Below are 22,853 nucleotides of genomic sequence, written 5' to 3'. Positions count from 1 at the left end.
CCTGACCTTTAACGACCTATTTTCAGCTTGACCCATGTTCCCTAAAAACAGGCCGTGTGAACTGTGGTGTAATATTTACTGCAATTTCTGTTGCCATCCTAGTCGAGACACCAACTAAAACAGTGTGGAGATTTCATGCAGGCTGCTTTTTTTGATTGTCATGGGAGACAAGCAGGCTTAATTAATATAAAATCCATCTAATATTTATTATTATTCATGAAAACATGACAACACTGCAGCACAAGTTGACCAGACTCAAATTTAGTCTAAATTGACAGAGAAGACAAAGGGTATAGGAATAGTCTGTGAGGACATGCCTGGATTGTGAGCTGCTCCATTACCAACAACAAAGAACATATTTTTCCTATTTTTCAGTGGACCCAACCAATCCTTATGTAAAAAAAGCAAACAACACTGGACAAAATTTCTCTTAAGTATCTCTTCTGTATTTTGAAATGATTTAGTACAAAGACGTATATAGACACATATTTACATATACCTTTACAGTAGTCTTCAGGTCTGTAACAGGTTGTTACAAAGAGCAACTGTTCTTCAGGTTTACAGAGGAGACTTGCAGCAAATTACATTTGAATCAGGTGTTAGGAAAACAGTTTGTGATTGTAGGGAGAATTAAGCATGGGAATATGCTGTGCAGGAAGAATCCCCCAAATGGATGCTTTTTAGTAACAAATAAGGAAAAGGCATCCTTGATGGTTTTGGGATAGTTGATTCTATCCTTGGTCAGGTAGCTGGGGGAGGAGGGAAGAACTTAAAGATATCATTAGTTAATTTTTTGGCAGTTATCTCTTCCTGGCATGCTCCCCTGTACCCAGCATATCTCATTAATGAAGAGCTTCAGTGTGTTCGGCAGTTCAGCTTTTGCCTGGTGCTCTATATCTGAGGCCAATTTTGCAGGCTTCTGGGGTGAGCATTGCCTTGCTTTAAAAGCAATGGAAGCCTCCCACTGACAGGGTCTCCCTCAAAGAAGAAGGAGGTCACCAAAGTCAGTGCAGCTTCTGGCCTTTCAGCTGAGATGGTCAGCAGCGGGACTATCAGCAGCGGGTGAGGGTAATTTCACATTGCAGGTAATCTGCAGGTGGAGGTGTCGCAGGAGATGCTATAGTTTTATTGCACAGGTGCTACTGGACAAAACCAAAAAAGTCAGGGCAAGTCTGTCTGTGTGTAAGCAAAGGGCCTATAACTGGGCAAAAAGTGAAATCAAAATTGTAACAAAAACTTCTCAGTTTTGAGTTGAAGCTAGAAGTGAACAAGCACTGGTTTTTACCAGCTGGTCGTGGATCCAAGCTGGGGAACTAGGAGCAAAATGTCTGCCTTGGTAACAGTGCTTTGGGTTGCTGCTCTACCAAATAATGTTCAAGCCAATAAATAAAAACGGGAATGTCCTGTTAAATGAAGATGCTTGCCTGGAAGATCTGGGCTTGGTACAGCAACCATTAAGCAGAGTTCTCTGGGGTACAATAATGCAGAAGATCATAAATGATCCTTTTGGGCTTAATGTCAAATGTGCATCAGATTGAGTAAGAGGAGCTTGCCCTTACCATAGAATAGTTTCTGCAAGAGCGGGAGTAAATTAAACAGAACACACATTTTCCCCTGAGTTTCTTAACAAATCAAAGTGGTTTATCAATGGTCTGGTATATACTGTCAGGTCAACATTTGTTCTTTATTTATGACTGTTGGTCTGTTGTTTGCTCTGTAAGAACTGGGTCTGTTTTTTTGCACAGGATATAGGTCCTTAAAATTAAAAGGTACGTGGTTTTGAACTTCTTTATCTTGCAGGCATAGACAATGGGGTTCATGGCAGAATTGGCATGGGATAACAGGATTCCCAAGTACATCAAATACGGGGGGATGTGACACTCAGGGTAAAAATAGGAAACACAGTTTATAATGCACAGAGGCAACCACGATATTGCAAACAGGAAGAGAACAAGTGCTAGAGATTTGGCTGTCTTGAACTCCTGTCCATAAAAAGCTCCTGCCCCTCTCAGGTTGGTTGTACCTTGACTTAGCTTTGTCCGGATGATGTAAAAGATCTCAACATACAGAGCACACATGATAAGCAGAGGGACAAGGGTCCATGTGAAGAAGCCAAAATATACCATGTAATCCATCCTCATCACTGAGGTAAATCGACACCTGAAAAGGTCAGAGTTTCTTGGTTCTGTCTTGTTCCATCCAAACATGGGGACTAATCCTACCAGCAGGGACACAGACCAGCACAAACACAGTGCCCACCAAACTCTTCTCTCTGTAGTGATTATTTTATATCTGTTGGGGAACAAAACCAGGTTGTGTTAAACAGAAGTGTTTAAAATAGCTAAGGATGGTTTCAAGAACTCGCATGTTCAAATACTACAGGTTTATTGTCACAAAGCGGAGCATTAACTTTTTTTTTTTAGGGGGAAACCAAATCTTGTTTTGAGACAAGCCCTAACTCTTCATTTGTAACAGTTTGCAGCACCTGTAAGAAGAACCATGTTTAACTTCCCCCCCTTTATAATTGGATGTTTTCAGCTGTTTCATTTCTTATTTCATTATGATCTTAGTTCTCCTCTTGCCTAGATACTGCTTTTCTACTATTAGCAGTCCTATATTATTTCTCAGCTTCCTTGGGTGTACCTTACTCTTTACATTTGGTTTATGCCATTTGTAGGACCAAACTGTTGTTTCATTCTTCAATTTTATAGGTCCTTTCCCCATAAAAAAAATATGACTTCTTTCATGCTTGAGGTTATGCTTTGCATTTTTAGCTTACATACTTTTCCATTCAAATACAAAAAGTGAACAACTTCTTAAGTTAGCACTTAATAAGTCTGTTACTTCTTTTGTATTTTCAGCAAACACTAAAAGGAACTTTATTTAAAAGACTAGTCTCAGAAACCCAAAGAAATCTATAGTACTCTCAGCGTCTTGTGCAATTAACAAAACATCTGAAGAATTCAACTGTTTGACTACAGACTCATCCTGTGGCCAAATTCTGATCAGCAATAACACCGAGCTGTCGGCCCCATCTGAACCCCACCAGGGTCTGTCTGTGCTGCATTATTAACTGCCGGGACTGGGTCCTGCTGTACAAAGTTTGTCTTGGGTGGGCTTTTAGGCACAGGTATTTTTCTCCATGTGCAAGCAAACGTTTAGAGTAAATATTTGTTAGAAAAGGGCCAAGTTAAGGAGGCGAGAGGAGGTGGCACCCATGGGGCAGAGGCTGGGTGTGGGAAAGCTGGCAGGAGCGGGGCGAGCGGAGGGCCCCACGGTGGTCCAGCACTCACCTAGTTGGCAGCTTCACTCGCAGGTACCTGTCGATCGCGATGGCCAGGAGGGAGAGGATGGACGCGTTAGTGAAAACCACCATCAGGCAGCACATAAATAGGCAGGCGTAGAAGTGGATGCTGATGCCCAGACTCACCACAATGGCCAGGGGCATGACAAGGATCCCCACCGCAATATCCGCCAGTGCCAGGGAAACGATGAAGTACAGAGTCGTGTTCTGAAACGTCGAGTTCAGCTTCACCACCCATATGACCAGGATGTTACCCAATGTGGCAAACAAAGCAACCAAGCACTCTGTACCGATGTAAATCCCATCCAGGCTGCTCAGTGCGAGGCTGTCGTTTGGCATGGCAAGTTGCTGGAGATGCTCCCACCCTTGCTTGAGCTGCAGAAGGGAGCATGGGCATTGATGACCGTGTGTGGGATTAGTCCTCGGTGTCTGGTGCTCAGTTGCTCCAGTGACTCTCCAGTGGGCAAGCCCCTTCCAGTGTTTCACGTCCTCAGCACTCGGGCAGCAAATTGGCTGTTGCCTTTCCACAGAGCTGCAAGTACCTTAGCATCCAGGAGCTGCTCCCCGCTCTGGACACATCTCCTGAAGCTCACAGCATCCCTTCAGCAGCCTCGTATCAGTAAAGTACTTTGGAAAGCTATTTTGAAGGGAAAAAAAATTTAAAAGCTTCCACAAGCCTGCTTACCAGCAATCTGTAAACAAATACTTTAACTGCTGCTTCTTCCAAGCCACAGTGTGAGAAGTGGGAGAGCTGTAACCAGAGTTGACTGTGTGAAGTTGCCACTTATCAATCTAGATAATCACCCTGCAGTCGCTATAGGAAATGAGGCGAGTTTGGGGGATGTTAGAAGGGTGTTTTGTTAAATTCCAGTGCTTGATTTAATTCAGAGTATACCATTTCAGTTAGGGCCCTGAGGTGGCCGAAAAACACTCTTTACTCAGACCTTTCTCAGTCTGACAGGAACACTTGTAATGCAGGTGATGTTTTCAGTGAAAGCCCTCATTTCTGCTAGAAATCAGTGACGGCAAAACAAGTCATGTTCAGAGAGTGGCATGCTTTCCTATGCTTTGTTTATGGGAGATGGAGAAACTAAGGAAAGGTGTGGGAAGTGATGGGAAGTAGCCAGGAGAGGGTGTGAAAGCTGTGATCTGTTTGCTGCAGGTGAGCCTGGCAGTGCATGGTGCCTTGCTCCTTGACATGGGTCTGCAGGGAAAGAGCTGCTCCCATTTCAGATGAAACTGAGAAGAGATGCAAGCATGTGAGCTCGTGTCAGCCTGTGAGTCGCAGGGTGACCTGGCTCTTGGGCAAATAGAAATGCCCACTCCCCAGGAATGAGCAAAAAGCAAGTAAACGATTAGGTGGATGGTGCCGTATTAGTGTAATGAAGCCTTAAGCAAACATGGGTAGTACTCAGTATCCCAGACACCGAGTCCTCCATCTCTTCCACCCAACTTTCTGGCAAAACTGAGGACAGGGAAGTGAAATCAGCCCTGGGAGGAGACAGAGCCAGAAATAAATGAGACTTCTTTATTCTCTGCTGTCAGAAGAGTTGGACAAATTCCTCTTCCTTGAAATTGATGTAAGTGCTTCTTGCTCCCTGACTACCTGGCATTTTGGTAGAATTACTGCTGGGAAAATAGTGAGCTCTCTATAGACAGTCCCAGTCCACAACTGCACTTGGCTGTGCTGGTTTTCTGGTCAAATCTGACACTGGATATCTGTGGGTGCAGGAGACAAATCCCAGGAGAGGCATGTGAAGGTCACAGCCGGGATGTATGCTAGGCTTCTGCAAGCTGAATGAGCTACTTCTCTGCGAAGTACCTGGGCAGCTGGCACTTTGCAGCTTTGAGCGGACGCGGGGAAAGTCTGTGTCTTTGTGGCTGCCGGCCACGCTTGGGTAAGAGCACTGCCGGCTTCCTGCGCCCGCTGTGCATCTCCTCTCTTGACCTCAGCTGCCAGCTTCCTTTTTCTGTCACCTACTCCCGTGGCTGCAGCCAAATGCCTCTTGCAGAGACAGCTACTGCAAAGCTGAGTTATAGGGGCTTTAGTAGGGCCCACCCTCCTCTGCTGCCCTGCGCCTGCTGTAAATGGAGCTCCTGAGAACAAGAACTTGGTATGGCGTGGGACCTTAGGGGAGCAGCTTGTGTAAAAGAGTCAAAACAAAATGTTTCTCCCTCCATTTGCCTTTTCCTCACCCAAAATCCAGCTGAGTGTCTTCACATTTGCCCTCCCCGCCCCTTCTTTGTGGCAGGGGAATGGACTAGATCACTCAAGGTCCTTTGACCCTGTTTTCTCTGATGCTACATAATGCATGTAGTATAGACTGAGCAGGCTTTAAAGAAGCTCAGAGACAGAGCAATCTAGTTGCAATGCTGTAGAGCTGTGCATTGGCTAATTCACCCTGCTAGGCAGTACAGAGCACCCAGCTGGGAAGGAGAGGGTGTGTTTGGAGTTAAAATAGACTAGCAAAATTACCACATGCAACAGGTAACCCCTGTGGTTTGTTCATAGTGTGAGCTGCCACTATATAAAGTTGACTCCTCTACAAAAGCATACATAAATGAGCTGAAACCTCAAGAGGACAGAAAGATGTTACAGGATGTGTTGTAGAAGGTCTGATAAATGGATCTTCATGGACAATTTGCTCCACTCATCTTTAAAGAGTTGTGTATGCAGATTGGAAAGTGTGCAAAATTCTGAGTGAGGGACTTAAATTAAGGCAGATCAGGGAGGAGCTGGCTTCTGACCTGGCTGTTGGAGGGGAAAAAAAAGAATTCAGTGGAGCATTTCTTAATTTTGGATGTAAACAGCCTCAGATGTCCAAAATGTCAGTAGGCAGCCTGGATGTGATCTATATCACGATAGAGTCAGTTATTGGGATATTTGCAGTGGTGGGCAATGCCTTGGTGATCTGGGCAGTGAAGCTGAACCCAGCTCTTCAGAAGACCACCTTCTTTTACATCGTTTCCCTGGCACTCACTGACATTGCCATGGGGATCCTTGTCACACCACTGGCTGTCATGGTGAGCCTGGGAGTCATCATCCATTTTTACTCCTGCCTGTTCATGTGCTGCCTGATGATGATCTTTTCTCACGCCTCGATCCTGTCTCTCCTGGCCATCGCAGTCGACAGGTACCTGCGAGTGAAGCTGCCGACCAGGTGAGTCTGGGCAAAGGTCCCATCTCATCATATTTCCCCATTTCTCTCCTCCCTTATATTTTCCTTCTCCCTTATTTGCAGCATCATAGGGCTTCCTGTGCATCATCGGTTCTCTGAAACTCGTGCAAAGGCAGAAGTTCCCAAAATGTAGGCAATGGAGCACCAGCAGTCTGGGCACTCCTGGAAATTCAGCAGTGCCTGAAAATCTTAAGCTACAGAGAGTCAGGGAAGGGTTGCTCATAAATGTGTATGTGCTTGAAGTCTGAATAAGGTGGTGGTCTTTATGTTTTCCCCTGGGAGACAACCATATTTCTCTACTGATGCGAGTCAAAATGGACCAGTATTTCTGAGGAAAGGGTTTGACCCTGCATCTGTGGGTTCTCATTTAAAAGGGATCGGTGACTGTTTGGGGATTCCCCTGTAGTTTCAAAATGCATTTTAAGTATCAGAAGCTGCTAAGGACCAACTGCACAGAACTGTGCTTAACTTGAATTAGACCAACCAGAAATGAGTGCTTAAAAGCACAAGTTCCTGAATATTGTATTCTTTTTTCACATCAAACATGGCTGATACTTCCTGTCCACCCAGGTACAGGACAGCCGTCACAAAGAAAAGGATTTGTGTGATTCTGGGACTCTGCTGGCTCCTGTCTGTGCTGGTGGGGCTGGTGCCCATGCTGGGGTGGAACCAGCACATGGGCAGCTCCAGCTACATCGAGTGTCACTATTTGGCTGTGATGAGAATGGATTATGTGGTGTATTTCAGCTTCTTCACCTGGATCCTCCTTCCCTTGCTCATCATGTGTGCCCTCTACACCAAGATTTTCTACATCATGTGGATAAAACTAAGCCCGAGCTCAGCAAGTCCTCCAGGAGGAGGAACAGTTTGTGGGAAGGAATACAAAATGGCCAAATATCTGTCCCTCATTCTCTTCTTGTTTGCAGTGTCTTGGCTGCCTCTGGGCATCCTGAACTGCATTTTGTACTTCTGCCCCTCCTGCACCATCCCGCAGCCTCTGATGTACCTGGGCATCCTGCTGTCTCATGCCAACTCGGCCATGAACCCCGTCGTCTATGCCTTCAAAATACAGAAGTTCAAAGAAACATACACTTTCATTCTGAGGACTTACATCCTGTTCCAGAAGTCGGAGTTGGTTATTTCTAGCGCAGACCACGCACCGGAGCAGGGAGCGAGCACCGTCTGAGCTGTGCCCCACTCATCAGTCTGTCCGGGCTGGATACAACAACTGAAACAGCATGGGAACAACAAGAGTGGGGTGGAAATGGCACAGGCACCAAGATGTATTTCTTGGATCATGTGTTCTGAAGCAACAATTGTGTGTATATTTCTGTGTTCAGCTAATTAAGCTCTGGACAGCGCAATGCCGAGTTCAGGTTCCTAGCGAACTCCCCAAACAAACTCCCTCCTTTGCATTTCCGAGGCAAAAGGTGTGAGAGGTTTGGAACAGAGTGGTAGCTCGGCGGGGAAGTGCTGGGGAGAGGTTAGCCTTGCTCCTGCTCTCGGGTGTTTTGCTCCGTTGATACCAAGCCTGCCCGGGCTCCCGCAGCTGCCGGGAGGTGGCAGCGGTTCCCCGCGGGTCCGGGTCCCCGCTGTGCCCTGACACGATGCGGGGTCTTCCTCAGCCTCTCGGGGTACCCACTTCCCCATCCCCGACCCTCTCGCTTGGGCTGGCCCAAATATTTCTGCAGCTGCTGGGGCAGGAGCCAGAAGCTCCTACTGACGGTGAAATGGAGCGCAAGGCTCTTGCACGCAGCCCACCAGCGGGCTCCTGCAGCGAAGCGCAGGTTGACAGTGAGCGCTGACATTAGCCTTTGGCACTACTTTTGCCCCTGCTAACGGCTCTTCCTTTAAGAGTATTTCCTTTGTCTTTTCAGCTCTGTTTAAGGAAACTGTTTCTCAAATTGGTGGAGCTACAATGAAATGCTCTGGTGTGTTGCCACGGAACAAACCTCTCTGTAAATGCTAAGGTACTATAGGATGTAACAAGAAGCCCGGACCCTGGCTGTCAGATTTCTGGTTGCTCAAAGAGCAGCACAGCAAAATGCAGTCAAGAGGATCCCGGCTTGGGTGAGGGGCTCAGAGGCCAGCTGCTGGCAGGAGGGTGCTTCATGGTCCAAAAATGCTCTGACCTGGCTCAATGGGACAGCAGCACCCGCTTACGGAAAGGTGCTTTGGAACAGAAGGAAAACAAGCAGCCTTTGCACAAGGTTTTGTTTCACCAGCCCATAAAATTTAATAGCAATAGATTGTCCCATAGCTTTTTCTTAGCCCGTCTTCAGTAAACCTGTGTCCCTGTGCCTGCGCAGGTGTGTGACCTGGGACTGGAAGCCTGCCACTGAGCAGAGGGAAGGGGTTTTGCTTCGTATCTAGACTGCGGTACACTGAGCCCATGTTTCCCAGGCTGTAGGTGAGGTGAGAAATGCTTCATCAGCTCATTTCATGACCCTCAGGCCAGATCGCACAAGGGGCTGCTGCAGGCATTACTGCAAGAGGAGGGAACCATCGCCTTCCCCAGCAGGTACGTGACTAATCCCTGCTTTCGTTGTCCCAACTCCCTGTGCTTCTAAGGAGAAATAAAAGACCCGAAGGAAAAAAAGCCCTTTGGGCCCCTATCCCCGCTGATGCAGCCGAGGGCGATGCCATCAAACCCAGCTGAACTGCACCTGCCCTGACTGGGGCTGAATCGGGACATTTCCACCCAGCACCCCCTGTTCCCACCAGGTTCCTGCTGGGGAAGGCACAAGGTGCACTTATTTTCTTCAGATGTTTCCTCTGCCAGGCAGCATCTGTTTCCTGTCCTAAATATGACAGAACCAGGTTGCTGGGCTGCTGCAACTCCTCTGTCATCAACGGAGGACGAACCTCTGCCCTTCCGCTGTCTCTGCCCCGCCTGAGCTCAGCTTCACCCCCAGCCCAGGGATGCCCTGGGCTGCTGCGGATGCTGCGTCCCTCCTCGTGGCCCCGCACCCTCCTTCCGTGGGCACTCAGCTCTTCTCCCACTGCATCCTTCAGCCCCAGCATCAGGAAACACTGGGCTGGAGGTTTTTACAGCTTGCAAAGTGATTAAACACTCCCTGCACAGAGAAGCCAAGTGGGGCCGGAGCGTGGGATCAGGGAGCGTTTTGGCATGGAAACCAGCTCTGCCCTCCCCTTCTCTCTATTTGTTTACAGGCATCCAACCCCAGATCCCGACCGAAGCGTTCCCTCCTTTACTTCTTACCAAATTGCGCTCCCATAAGCATGTGTTGTGCTCCTGCCGAGAGGCTTAGGGAAACATATGGCTGAGCTCAGGCAGCAGAGCTCTGTACATCGGTGCTAACAATCCTCCACTTATTGCTGCTCATGGCTATATTGTCTGTGTGTACGCATATGTATACATATAAATATATGCTGCCATAATATATAAACCTTCTGCTAGATGTGTCGGTGTGGTTAGAGTATTTGGATGCCTTTGCTGCCACATACAGTAATACTTTTTCATAAAAAGAGTTGTGATTTGAAGCAGGTCACCTTGTGCAGGCTGATAAAGCTGGCAGCAGGAGGGACTGTGAGTTCTCTAGCCCTCTGATGATCTTCATGGCCCTCCCCTAGATGAGCTCCAACAGAAGTGCTGGTGTGACCCAGCCTGAGGTGGAGGAAGGGACCAGACCCCTCTTTGCTCCCCACCACCTTTTACTCCCAGTCCTGCTGCGTGGCATCCAGCTGGCTCTCCTGTCCCCTGCTCCTGCCTGCCCAGGCTGCAGGCTGGGCTCTTGGAGCTGGGGCCATCCCTGGAGCACTCGCAGACCAAGAGAAACCCAGCCGTGGCTTTGCTGTCACACAAAGCTACCCGCCTGTGAGCGGGTTGCAGCTGGAGTAAGTTTGAGAGCCAGCAATTTAAGGCTTTGGTTTAGATTAGCGTTCGAAGGTGTATTTTTAGATCATGTTATTTAGCTGACGCGGCAGTGCCCGCAGAGCTCCACGGAGAAGGCGGCTCGAGGAGGAGCCCGTGACCGGGGCAGGTCAGGCTGTGTGCCAGGGTGGCTCCCATGCGGTAAAGCCCAGGGATGTCATAGTTCGATGGGGTTAAACAGCGTTTCAGATCCTGGTCCCCGACCACTTGATGGATTTGCCATTTAAAGGCTGTAGTCAGCTTGCTCGGTTCTTGGATGGCTCCAGTGAAAGGCTTCCAGCTATTCCCCAAGGGTCCTCCTACATCCTGGTGAGATAAGGATCAGGAAGGGAACGGTCTATCTGCAATCTCAGCTGTGGCTTTGAGCACAGATTCCCTTCTCACATTGGGGGTGGAGGGGAGAAGAACAGATTTTCTAGAAAAAAAAAATATTTCTAAGTGACACAGAGATGCAGGGGAAAAAAAATCCCACAACAATGATCTTATCCTGTGAGTCAACAACAGCGACAGCCGCCTTTGTTCTGGTGGGGCTGTAAAACACTTGCAGGGGGAAAAAGGCAGCCTCCTTGCAGGCAGTACCCTGCCTGTGCATCCCACCTGGGGGTCCCGGCCAGCCCCCCCGGAGCCTGCACTCCTATGGTACCGCTGTGCCCCGGCTGCAGCCGGGCCTCGTCGCTTTGAGGCATCGACATACTGCATTCTCTTTCCTCTTTCCTTACTTCTGCTCTTGTGCCAGGAGGTGTGGAGGAGGGTTTTTTTTCTGGGACTTTAAAATTTAATGTTTACCTTAAAGGAAAAAAAAAACCAGCAGCTCATAAAGCAAGAGGTGGTGAGTGGCGAGTGCTGTCCTGGCTCTTCCCTGCCTTGAAAGGAAGTGAAAGCAAAGCAGAGAGAGGATGTGAATGTGAAGCAGGGTAACATCTGGTTTAACAGAGAGGGATTGTGGGCTGGTGAATAACGAGCCAGAACGAGAGTCTGGAGCCTGGCCTTGGTGACCAATGTCACGTCACTGCTCTATGCCTCAGTTTCCCCGTCCATGGAAAGAGGAGGGTCAATCTGGTCTTGACAGAGTGCTCTGTGAGCTGGGAAGGACTGGACAGGAGCAGGGTCCTTTTGGTTTCCTTCTGAAACTTCCCATTTGGGCATTGTTTCACCTGCCCCTTTGGATACGGGGGCATGGTGATGTTAAAAAAAATGCTGTCAGTATTTCTCACAGGTGGGAAAACCTGAAGAAAACTCTCCCCCCCCGGTACACATACAAGTTTGCTGAAAGACAAAGTTCACTGTCCTTAGAATCCAGATTTTGTTCCAAAGATGATTTCAACCCCTGTCAAAAGCAAATTGTCAGTGGAGAATCAGATCTGGAAAGCTCTTCTTCCCTTCCACGTCCCTTTTCCTGAGCTTGAACTGTGCTGGAAATCGGAAGATTTCTCCTGGTGACTCATCCGCGGTGTTTTGAACAGCCAGAAAAGGTGCAAATGTGTATCTGCTGCTGACTGCTCTCCAGTGCAACGGCAGTGCATAGTCTCAGTCTTGGCTGGTCCTGAATGTTATTTAAAGCAGAGCAGTAAAGCTAGAGAGTGTGTAAAACGCCGAACTCGGTTAGCACAGTGGTGGCTGGAGCTGGCAGAAGGTGCTTCGAGACGTGCCGATGCCCATGCCCAGCCGTGTCCGGCTGTGCGGCAGCGCGGCAGCCCCCCAGCCTCTGCTCTCGCTGACCCCCAGCCTCTGCATCGCTGCTCTGTGCCCCTGTGCTGCCGGCACGGGCAGCCCACGGCACGAGCGACCGCAGCCCTCCGGGATGGCCTTGGCCCAGGGTCTGACAGCGGGAGAGGTCAGGGTGGTCGTAATAAGCGTTAATGCCAGGAGGACCACAGCAGCGCTGGGATAACCTGCATCGCGGACGTTCTCTCGGTATTTTAATTCCTGGCAGACAGCAATCTGTGGCTTTGCCTGATTTCTCGAGGAGCACGCGTGGCGACCCGGGCACCTCCTGCAGAGACAGCCCATCCCTCCTCCCCGCCGTTTGACACTGCCAGTGGGAGCGGAGCGACCGGCATCGCTCCCCGGGCTCCACAGATCACGGCGGTGGGGACGAGCGCACGCCGACAACCCGCCGATCGCAGGAAACGCGGCCCCAAACTCTCGCGCTGGGCGAGCGGGGAGACTGCCGTGAGACGCTGCCTGCCGAGTTGGGTTTGCACCTCTCCCGAGCAGGCTGCCAGCTCCTGCCTCACAGCCGCTGCAGGAAAAGTTTCGCTCCTTTTAAGTCCAGGGGGCCAGTAAATCTCCCCCGCGGCAGCCGTCTCCATGTATGGGGATGGCATCCCTTCCCCGGGAGGGTGCTCGCCGCAGCGGCTGCCTGGCTGCTCTCTGCGGGCACGGCCGGCCGGCCGCTCTCGCTGCCCTGCGCCTGGGCGGGGGGAGATGCTGCTCCAGAAGTGAAACCTGTACTTGGAAAACGGCAAGAACTGGCGCGATACTTACTTGCGCTCCCTATGTGGTTTTGCTCGGCTGGATTATGTGGCTTTGGATTTTAAACCTCCTGAAACCTGGGAGCGAGTGTATCTGTTTGCTCTTCTCGCTCAGCTTGTTAGGGAGCGCAGCGCCTGTGTAGGAGGGAGATCGGGCTGTCAAACCAGTATGGCTCGGTGGGTTTGCCCGCCAGACAGCAGGGATGCAGCAGCTGCAGCTTTGAAACGGCTCCTTGTTGTCAGCCCCTGGAACTCCAAGTACAAACAGGGCAGGAACGCAGGGACAGGGGCTTGGACAAATGATATTTTTGTGTGTTTCAAAATTAATTGCATTGTAATTGGAATTTTTTACGGTTTTCTTTGGGTGCGGCTATGGAGTGGGTGAAGCTGCAGTCAGGGCAGAGCAACCGGCACAGGACCCCATTTGATGCCAAATCTGTTCACCCACACAGCAGTGATCTTTCCCAGCCCGTGGGAGCAGCGATTCCCCCCGGTTATCCAGCTCTCCCTGCCCAAGGCTGTTCCTTTTTTCTCAAAGTACCTGGGGCCATGAGTGAACTCTATCAATCACACTGTGTTTTTCCTGCTGACCCATTAGTTACGGGCCAAAAGGATTTGGGGGCTGCTGCAAACAGCTGACCCCCATTTGTGCAGTAGTCAGAACCCTTCCACGGTCTCAGCCCTCCTCTCCCTTCCCCACTAACACCAGATGGCTTTTGGTGCTGCCACACATCACACAGCAGTGGGCTGGTCCCTGTCCCACCCCGTCGCCTCATGCCGGAGAAGCCGGGCAGAAAGCCCAGCGCTGCCTTTGCTTTTTGTGCCACGCCATCGTCCCAGCGGCCAAGGACACGTCACGGGAGCTGCCGCTGCTGCGGCGCACCTACCCCTGGGTTCGACACCCCCAGCCTCCGGCTGTGGAGGTTTGGTGTTGGGTCTGGGTTTGGCGAGGCAGGGTGCGTGTGATGCCGGTCCTGCGCTGCCGGAGAGGCTGTGGGCAGTCACTGCATCCCCCCGAACCTGCAGGGCTCTTTTCTTTCTCAGCTGGCAGCTCTCCCAGGCCTGGCAAAGCCCAGGTAACGCCGGCACTGAAGCGTTTACGGCTGTGGCGTGAGCTTCACCTTATTCTGTGTGTGGGGCGGGTTTGCTGGAGAGCTGCTCCACCGGTGCCCAGCACACCCCGACAAACTTGGCAGAAGGGGAGGAAAACGGCGACTGGAGCGAGATATCCTGATGCTTGTGGCCATCCCGGGTCCCTGTACTGAAGCAGCAGAGAGCTGAACAAACCCCATCGTTCCCTCGTGCAGCAGTGCCGATTTAGCAAAGCGAAGGACCAGGCTGGCCACACTGTTTCCCTGCAGGTAGTGCCATCGCAATGCTGCCGTCTTCTGCATCCCAGCCAAGGGGTGTTCCTGCCCAGTCTCCTGTAAATCAGAATTTCTCCTGATATTCTCCAGAAATTCTCCTCATATTCATCTGCACCTACTTGGCATGGTGATAGCCTGTTTATTTTGCAGAACAAACAGGACTCCGAGATGATTTCTTCTGCTCTTTCAAGTGGCTTTGCAACACTTGGGAAATGCAGCTTTTTGGAATGTTTCGTTCCCAGAGGTGCTTCTCCAACTTGTTGCACAGCAATATAGAGACATCACCCATCAAGTGATAGCAGTTTTGAGCATTCACCTCCCATGTAACGTGAGAGGAGATTACCTCTCAATTTCTTTCTAAAAGCCTTTCTGCGTGGCTGTTATCAGGCACCTGGCAGGTGGCAGCTAACACAGGATCCTGCCGGAGCTCGGTGCCTGCCACGCACCCGCCACCACTGAGGACTCTTCTGCACAGCACAGAACTTTCCGTCCTCGCTCTTCATTAGAGATTGTTTTAAAATCCCATAAAACTAGCATACAATAAATCACAAGGAGATGAGAGGGAGGTTTGAGCTGGCAGGAGATTCTTTAAAGAGGCACTATTTATACAAATTGTCTAGCTGACATGAGAGAAACTGTTTTGACGTTTTATAAACTCTTCTGCTGATAATTTTGCATCTAAGTATGGCAAGGCTGGGGGAGACAGAACGGGGTGAAACGCCAGAGCCAAGGGCCTGAGTTCTCTTCCCAGCTCTTATTTTTGACCACCAGCAAATTATTTAGCTGCAGCAGACTGCAACTTACAGTAGTCTTTTTCTCTTAAAAGAGAGAAGGAGGAAAGTGCCGCTACTCCGCCAGTGAGCAGCGGCTGGAGGAGACAAGCTGCCTGGCACGGGCAACACTCACTGCTGCTCCTGCCCTTCCTGGCCCCGGGGCAGGGGGGTTGAGGACACGGGGTGTAAACCCCATTTAGCAGCTTTTCCGTATCGGTTTGTCTCCACAAGGGCTGAACAGACACTGCCCAAAATTTGTGGCTCTATCATCAATCATAATAAAGATATGTGCTTAATATGGGGTCACTGAATTATTCTTAATTTTGAATGTTTAGCTGCATCTCAGCCTACAAATGTCCCAGATTAGATGACTATTATGGAGGTGTACACAGAGACTGCAGCTGGGCTCTAAAAAGTCCTCCAGAAACAAGCTGTATTCATGGTACTTAAACAGAGGTCTGCAAAGCATTTGCTCGCTTTCAAACAATACATGCCTGCCTTTCTTTTGCCTGAGTGAAAATCCAAAATTTAGACAAACAATTGAAGATGCAGCCTCTTCAATCCAACATCAAACTGAAGGCATGGCCGTTTGTTGTCATTTAAAAGCCCATGAACGCGTTCTGAATAGCACTGCTGGCTCCTTTGCCCTGGCTACCTTTCAAGTTAGACAATTATTTTCAACCTCTCCAAACTCTCTGCGTACTTGACCGGAGTTCACCCTCCCTTCCACCCTCGCCCGTGCCCAGCGGTGCTGTGGGCTGGACGGGGACAGTCGCCTTCATCCCAGGTGGCTGCAGAGCAAAACAATTGCGCTGCAACTGGTGAAGATGAAAGATGCTCATTATATGCAGAACGTTATTTTTATTAATAGTAGTAACAAAGCTGATAATGCGTGGTTTCTGCCCAAGGAAAGACCCGTGTAAGGCAGTGGGGCCTTATGGCTATGCAGACATGGGTACGGTAGCAGCAGTGTGAGAAGCGTGCAGAGCTCGGGCTCTCTCCGCGCAGGGACACAAGCTCCTGGGGGATCGTATCGCGCTGTGCCCCCTCTGAGCCACACGGCATGTGGGTCTGGATGCTGCTGAAGCCCCCAATGGGCAGTGATGAGCATCAGGGGGGGTTAATCAAGTCCTATTACCCCTTTCTCAGCACTCTCCATCCCGTCTATTGCCCCAGCCAGTCCCCTCCTGCCATGCAGCTGCAGGGAGCCCAGCGGGATGTCACCCACCTCAGGATCTGGGGATTCCTGGGTCAGGATCAGCAGGACTTTGGTTGCCACCCAGCTGAAGGCTGTGGGCTCCGGGTGTGCTTTGCTTCCCCCAGGTCTGGCTTCTCACCTGTCATGTTTTGTGGAAATCTGCTGTGGGTGACTACTCCAGGATGGGGAACATCTTTGTGTAATTTATTTATGAAACATGACTCACTCTCTGACTGGCATTCATGGACTAATTCATCATTGTCAGCATAACTACTTGCAGGGGGGCGGGGAGCTTATATTTCCCCTGGATATCTTTTAAGTGCTTTTTTCCTGCCTTTAGTTCTCTAATCAAACCAAAGTCTTATTTATAGTATGGCCATTTATGTCTGGGTAAGCCCAGAGTGGCCCCAATGGCTTAAAAGGATTTACCCTAGATTTACATGGGTGTAATGAACAGAGGGATTTGGTCCTGTGGCTGCTGTAATCCTCTTGGAGGTGGAAGCAGAGGCTTTCCCCGGAGGATCGTAATTCGCATGAAAATGAACAAACGAAACCCCACAGGCCCTTTTTGAAGGGGTAAGGAGCCGATGGCTCCGAAACAAGAGGTGCAGCGGTCCCACTGCATGGATGGGGCGTCCGCAGGGCCGGTGGTCCCCATGTCCCCCAAGCCCCCCGGTGCCCCCACGCAGGCTCCCGCAGCAGCAGCGGCAGCACTCGCTCGCTGGTCCCTCTGGCTTGGGCTCTGCTGGGGAGTTCGGTCCTGTTTTGCAATACAACACGTCGGTGCGGAACAAGGCTCAGTGGCCAGCTCACCCAGCCGTGCGACAACAGCTTCCCGGGACAGAAAACGAAGGACAGTCACAAACGAAGGTGCCAGGGAGGAAGGAAAGCCTTTTGGTCTTTATTTGATCTGAGATGCTACTGAAAACAAACTGTTTTCCAGGGAACTGGTCCTGAGAAGGTACAAAGTGCCTGGAGCCTCCCCGGGAGCTTGGCTCCGCGCCGGAGCAGGCGCCGCAAACAGGAAGATGAGCTGGAGGCAGCCGGGCTTGGGAGGCTGTCGGGGTCCAGGTTTACCAAGGAGGCTCTTTAGGAAGGAAGCATTGTTTATACCTTTTTATTTTTAATTTATGTATATTTGGATCTAGCCCTTTCCATGATGGATGGCAGAAATCGAGGCCTCTTTTGTTCTACAATTAACTCAGAGATGTTATTTGGTTCCTTAGGAAAAAATAAGGGATTTATTTTCCTTTACTGTCTGTTTGCAGCAAAACACACACAGATCTCTCATTGTAGTAGAAAACTCGGCTTTTCTAATGACACTCATTGCCAAGATGGCTGCCCTGATTTGGGGGGAAATAAATTGTTCTTAAACATTTGCTCCAATACACAGTTTTGGAGTCTCATAACGATGGGTCTGGAGTTTGCCTGTAAGACGGCTTAGTGCTGGAGGAATCGTAACGCGCTTACTCTACAGTGGAAGGGAATTTAAACTGAGCATATTGCTGGCTAAATAATAACGCAACATTTGTTACTGATCTGAGAACAAGATTTAGTACCTATTTTGTGCAGCTTTACAGCACCTCAGAGCCCCAGAAGGAGCTGCGAGGTGATGGGATGGGTGTATTTATAGGAGATTGGATGGCACAACCCTTACATTTTTTGCTGAAGAAATATGGCAAATGCATGTCTGGAAGGATGGTGAGATAAAGCATTAGTGTTTCCAGCTCCTCAGCTCCTCACCGTTTCCGCTCCGCTTCAAACGTGTGCTGTGGTGGGGGGGAGAAACTGCTGAGCTGGGCCTTGCTCATTTGGCAGACGGGAAATGCAAATTGTGCTCACTCAAGGTTTCCGTGCGGGGATGGAGCCGGGGGACCCCACAAGCCCAGGACCGTGCCAGCAGGAGTGCGACCCGTGTGAGCAGGGCACGGGGAGGGCACTTGAGCTAAGAGCTGGGTTGGACAGAGATATATACAGAGAGATAGAGATATATATATAACCCACTGTTATTAGGTAGCAGGATGGAGTCCGGGCAGCGTGGGGCTTGCATCACCCCAGTCCCAGCTGCGAGCACATGCCGTCTCCAGGAGGGATGGCTGCCGTGTCTCTCGAGCCGCTCCTCATCCCCAAAACTCAGTGCTCGGCTGCGGGGCAGAGTGGGGCGAAGAGCTGTGCCTGCAGCAGACAGACCCATTTCCAGGCGCTGCCCCTTTACAAAGCTGTTTGCTGCACACCCGCAAGTGTTTGATTTCCTTATCTCGTGGAAGTTTAATTTGTGGAGGAAATCCCGTCCCCCCTTGCCTGCCTGGCATCGGCATGGCCTCATGCCGTGCTCCGCGGTCATTAAGGCAGGAAGGATCTTCAGGGCAGCCCCGTTACCGCCGGCTTGACAAGCAAGCGGCCAAGGGTCCATGGCAGATAACGCTGTGCGAGGATAAATCGCAGCATTTCAGGTCCCTTGGTTACCCAAGGCAAACATTGTAATCGGCTCTCAAAATAGTAAGGCCACTGACAAATGGGCGATTTACGGCCACCTTGAGCTGCAGCCTGAAAGGCTCTGCCATCCCGGGGAGCAGAGGCTCAGAGATGTCATCCGGGGCCCTTTGCTGGAAACATAGCTGCTCCTGACCCGGCTTTGTAAGGCTGGGGAGATCGCTGCCCTGCCCAGCACCCTGGGGGTCCAGCCCAGCCGTGCTGTGGCACATCTTTGAGGGAGTGGGTCAGTCTTTGTGTTTTAAAGGGTGGAGAAGCCACAGCTCTCAGTAGCATCACCCAAGAGCTGCTGGTCCGCCCTGTCAAAGGGCTGCATCTCGCTTTTGCTGCGAGTCCTTCTGGCTCCAGCTCCCACGTGCCATGTGTCGTTCTGCCGTCCAAAGCCGCCTTGTCCGCGCGGTGCCATTTTCCCAGGTGAATATTTTGAAGCTTCAATTAGCTCATTTTTAAGGCCCCTTAGAGCAGTTGTAGTCTTTTCGAGTCTCAACCCAAGAGAAGATTTTCAGGGCAGATGGAAGTCTGCTGGCTCTTCTCTCCCATGTTTTCACACCCACTTTGAAGTGTGGACCGGGACCCAGCGCCATGGTCAGTGCTGGGCTCCAGTGGCCCTCACAGACCTGCAGCCAGATGCCAATTCCTGCCCACTGGGAAGGAAAAAGCAGCACCGGCCACACACATTGCTGTACAAGGTGGAGCGGTTAGCACCAGCCAAGCAGTCGTGGGCATTGCTAGGAGGAGGTGATCCCGGCGTCTGCAAGCAGAGCCCACCTCAGCCCCCCTGTTTGCTCAGGAGGGGGGGCTGGAGGGCGCCCGCTGCCCCTCCACACCCCCCGGCCGGGATGGCATGGGAGCTCAGCTTGGAGCAGGCGAGGATGGTGACGGAGCAGCCACTGCTCCACAAGACGTGGGAGAGATGAGTCTGAGGGAGCGGCACTTGCCTTGCTTTGAGGTCATGAAGTTTGCTGCTGGCACTGCTCACTCGCTCGTGGCCCAAGAAAAACATCACTCCCAGCCCTCCTGGCAGAGCGCGGATCCACCAGCGCAGAGGCAACGTGGCCACAGCTCTGCATCGCCATCCCGCCATGCTGCCTTTGGGAATGAGCGCTGGACCCGCTCCATCCCTGTGTGCCGGCTTTCCGAGGCGGCTTTGCCTGCCGTGGGCTTGCACGTGGCCAGGCGAACGGGAAGCTCCTCTGTTCCTCCTCGCTGGCACAGAGGCTGTGCCACCAGTGCTGGGGGAGTATTGGCTGGGTTTGGAGGAGAAACAGCTCCAAATCAGAGGCTCCCAGCCCACACCCGCCTGTTGTCCTCTGTAACCGACGTCCTTGCCACCAGCAGTGCTCAGCTAAAAGCATCACAGATTTGACAGGGTGATGGCAGCGGGCAGGCAGCACGGAGCCTTGCTCTGTAGGGATTTGGAGGTCACAGCACAAGTCACCGTGCACAGAGGAGATGTGGTGACACTGGAAGAACCACACCGAGGACATTTCTTAGCAATTGCAAGATATTAGTCATTCTCATTCTGCACCAAACCTCAATGGAAAAACCCCGTGTGCAGGCTGCCAGGGCACCTGCCAGTTGGGAAGACTCCTGGTGAAGCAGCAGAAGCGACCGAGCCCCAGCAGAGCAAGTGTCCAACAGCCGCTGCGGTCCCGCTGGCGTCGAAGCGGTGGCAGCGGCATGCCTGGAAGATCCCAGTCAGAGCGACAGGGAGGCCACAGAGGGAACCCCCCCGGTTCCCGGCCAGCCCAGCAGGCAGGCAGGCAGGCAGGCATGCTGCAAGCGCAGGGTCAGCGTGGAGAGGCTGGAGCCTGTGCTGAGCTGCCTGTCCGCTTGCTGCCGAGGGACGGAGGGCACAGAGCGGAGCGGATGAGCAAAGGAGCTGCTGGCGGGGATGGGGAGCCCTGGCTCCCTCCCGGGGACGTGCCCCGGCAGCAACGCGGTGGTGACAGGAGCCATCAGTGAGAACCCGTCTGTCTGGTATGCGGCACCTCACCACAACATACAGCGCAGGCAGTAAAACAACTGATTAAATGGTCTGATATCTTTGCGGTTTCTGTAACTCTGGAAATAGAAGTGGAGTTTTCTGTTAAGGTAAACTCTAAGAACTGGGCCCAGTCACCCCATGAGCTTGGTACACCTTCTGGTATATCAAATGGGCCAGCAGTTCTTGGGAGACTTCCTGCCTGTTTTGAGTAAATGTGAGATCTCCTGGCTGATAAATACCCTCATCTCCGGCATGCTTCTTCCTTGAGAAAACAGCCCTGGGAGCACAGCTTCGTTCCAGCCCTCCCCACCACGCAGGCACAACACCGGTGATTTGCTCCTCGCTGCCACTGCCTGCTGGCTGGAGTGGGGCTCAGTCCGATGTCCAGCTGCCTGTTTTAGTGGCAAGCCAAGAAACTAGGTGACCCAAAACCCAGCTATTTGCCCCCACACTGCTTGGGTCATTGCTGGGCTGCATGCTGTGGGGTCTGTGGATTCAGCTTTTTTTCCAATACCTGGCATTGCCTGGCATAAATGCCAATACAGCTTTAGTCCATGAGACCTTGATCTTCACCGCTGTCAGTCCTACACCTATACCATCACCATGTTCATGTACAAGAGTTTGTCATATCCAAGTGGGCGCGCCTTTGGAAAGCAAGAGTTTCTGGTGGCAAATAGAGAAGGAAACCAAAGCACCATCTATGAGAACAAATGGCTGCATTTCTGTTGAAGGGTTGTGAGTTGAAGGAAAAGATCTTGAAGCTTTTGCATGTTAATGCGGGGAGAGGAGCTGCCGTTTCATGCAGTTGGTCACAAAGCAGTGCCAGCCGTAAGCCTGTCCCAAGGTAAAGCTTCTCTTCTCAGAGACAGTCACTAAATCAGTCCTGCTTCAATGGGAGTTCAGAGTCATTACACTTTTCCTTGTAATATGGAAATTATTACCAAACTGTGCTTTTAGGAAATGCTCTATTTCTCACCTTCTGGGCTGTTATTAGTTTTTCAAACCCACGCATGGGTGACCAGGGAAGGGAGAGGGGAAGGCTGCAGCTGCGCCCCTGGGCTGGCCGTGCCTTGCAAGGAGCACTCGGGATGGAGAGGACCGGACTTGCCACGCAGCGGGATGCAGGCGACCCCGCGGCCCCGGGGGAGGCAGCGCTGGCAGCGCCTGGGGCAGAGCCACAGCAGAGACCAGAGATGCACTTGCTGGGCTCTGCATGCGGCTGCACCACGCTCGCTGTACCGAGCCAGTGCCTCATGCACAGATACTCTCGTTAATGCTGAAACAAGCAGGCAAAAAATCTGCAGCACTAAGAGCACTTTTCTGCTGGTGCTGAGTCCTAGGAGGGAACTGCTGCAGCCCCGGGTGCTGCAATCTGTGCAGGCAGATAGCGACAGAGTCCACTTGCGCTGACACAGGCAGCGCAGGCTGGCCTGCTTCTCCGTGCAAACCCATCTGTTACGTTTCTCACATCATATGCAACTGTTTTATCTTTGCTCATTTCTATTGCTAAACACTGGCTGGGACATGAGCTATTTTAAAATGCGTCTGCTGTTATTTATACAAACACTTTCTTTTCAAAGGGCAGCAGAGGAAAGTCTTGAAAACCAAAGCACCCCCAAATGTTTCTAGGATGTAATTGGGCTTCTTTTCTGCTGGTGATGCAGACATGCATGCTGCTCACTAGCAACGGACACGATGGCTCATTTGTTAAAAAGTTTACCACTTTCCATGATCTTTAGCTGCAGAAAGGCAGATCAATGTGTGCTGGTGTCCGGGCACCACAGGGTGACCCGACCCTGCCCAGCCCTCGTGAGCCGGCGGCAGCACTGCCCTACCTGCCCACGGGGAGAAACCTCCTGAGGGTCGGAGAAAGACGAACAAGACATCCAGCCCTTACTCAGGCAAAGTTTCCAGTCAACTGAGTCATAACTGGAGTGGAAATGACTCATGATCTGGTGAGGAGGCAACAGCTGATTTCAGAGATGAATTCATGGTTGCGTTGCTGGTTGGATGGTGACTGTGATATGCTGCTTCTGTCCAAAAGGAGCAAGGACTACTGTACTCGGGAAGGGAACATTTTCTTTTCAGCACAGGCTGTGAGGAGACACAGGTGCCTCGTGCTCCCTCTTATTCAGTGTTTGATTTACTGTTAGTATAAAGTAACAGCCTTTCTGTAGGAAAAT

At 51.1% G+C, this 22,853-nt stretch overlaps 2 protein-coding genes across 3 annotated transcripts; one reads left to right on the top strand and one right to left on the bottom strand.

The window, feature by feature from the left end:
- Positions 1-300: 300 nt before the first annotated feature.
- On the bottom strand, positions 301-4,149 carry LOC115334922 (adenosine receptor A3-like). Its single transcript, XM_029999830.2, has 2 exons — positions 3,294-4,149; positions 301-2,292 (listed from the first exon to the last, which is right to left on the bottom strand). The coding sequence occupies exons 1-2, from the start codon at positions 3,641-3,643 to the stop codon at positions 1,689-1,691; spliced, it is 954 nt and encodes a 317-aa protein (XP_029855690.1). The 5' UTR covers positions 3,644-4,149; the 3' UTR covers positions 301-1,688.
- LOC115335289 (adenosine receptor A3-like) lies at positions 4,149-9,810 on the top strand. 2 transcript variants are annotated; one of them, XR_005931353.1, is made up of 3 exons: positions 4,149-6,465; positions 7,054-9,004; positions 9,658-9,810. XR_005931353.1 is itself a non-coding variant. In XM_030000750.2 (2 exons), exons 1-2 carry the CDS (start codon positions 6,122-6,124, stop codon positions 7,667-7,669), a joined length of 960 nt encoding a protein of 319 aa, XP_029856610.2. In that variant the 5' UTR covers positions 4,149-6,121; the 3' UTR covers positions 7,670-9,515. The 2 variants fall into 2 exon arrangements, 1 of the variants encoding a protein (XP_029856610.2); XM_030000750.2 differs by lacking the exon at positions 9,658-9,810 and having other exon boundaries at positions 7,054-9,515.
- Positions 9,811-22,853: the final 13,043 nt, after the last annotated feature.

The sequence above is a fragment of the Aquila chrysaetos genome, chromosome 24, assembly GCF_900496995.4.
Source record: "Aquila chrysaetos chrysaetos chromosome 24, bAquChr1.4, whole genome shotgun sequence".
Classification (NCBI taxonomy): Eukaryota; Metazoa; Chordata; class Aves; order Accipitriformes; family Accipitridae; genus Aquila; species Aquila chrysaetos.
This window is presented reverse-complemented; position numbering and strand designations above follow the sequence as displayed.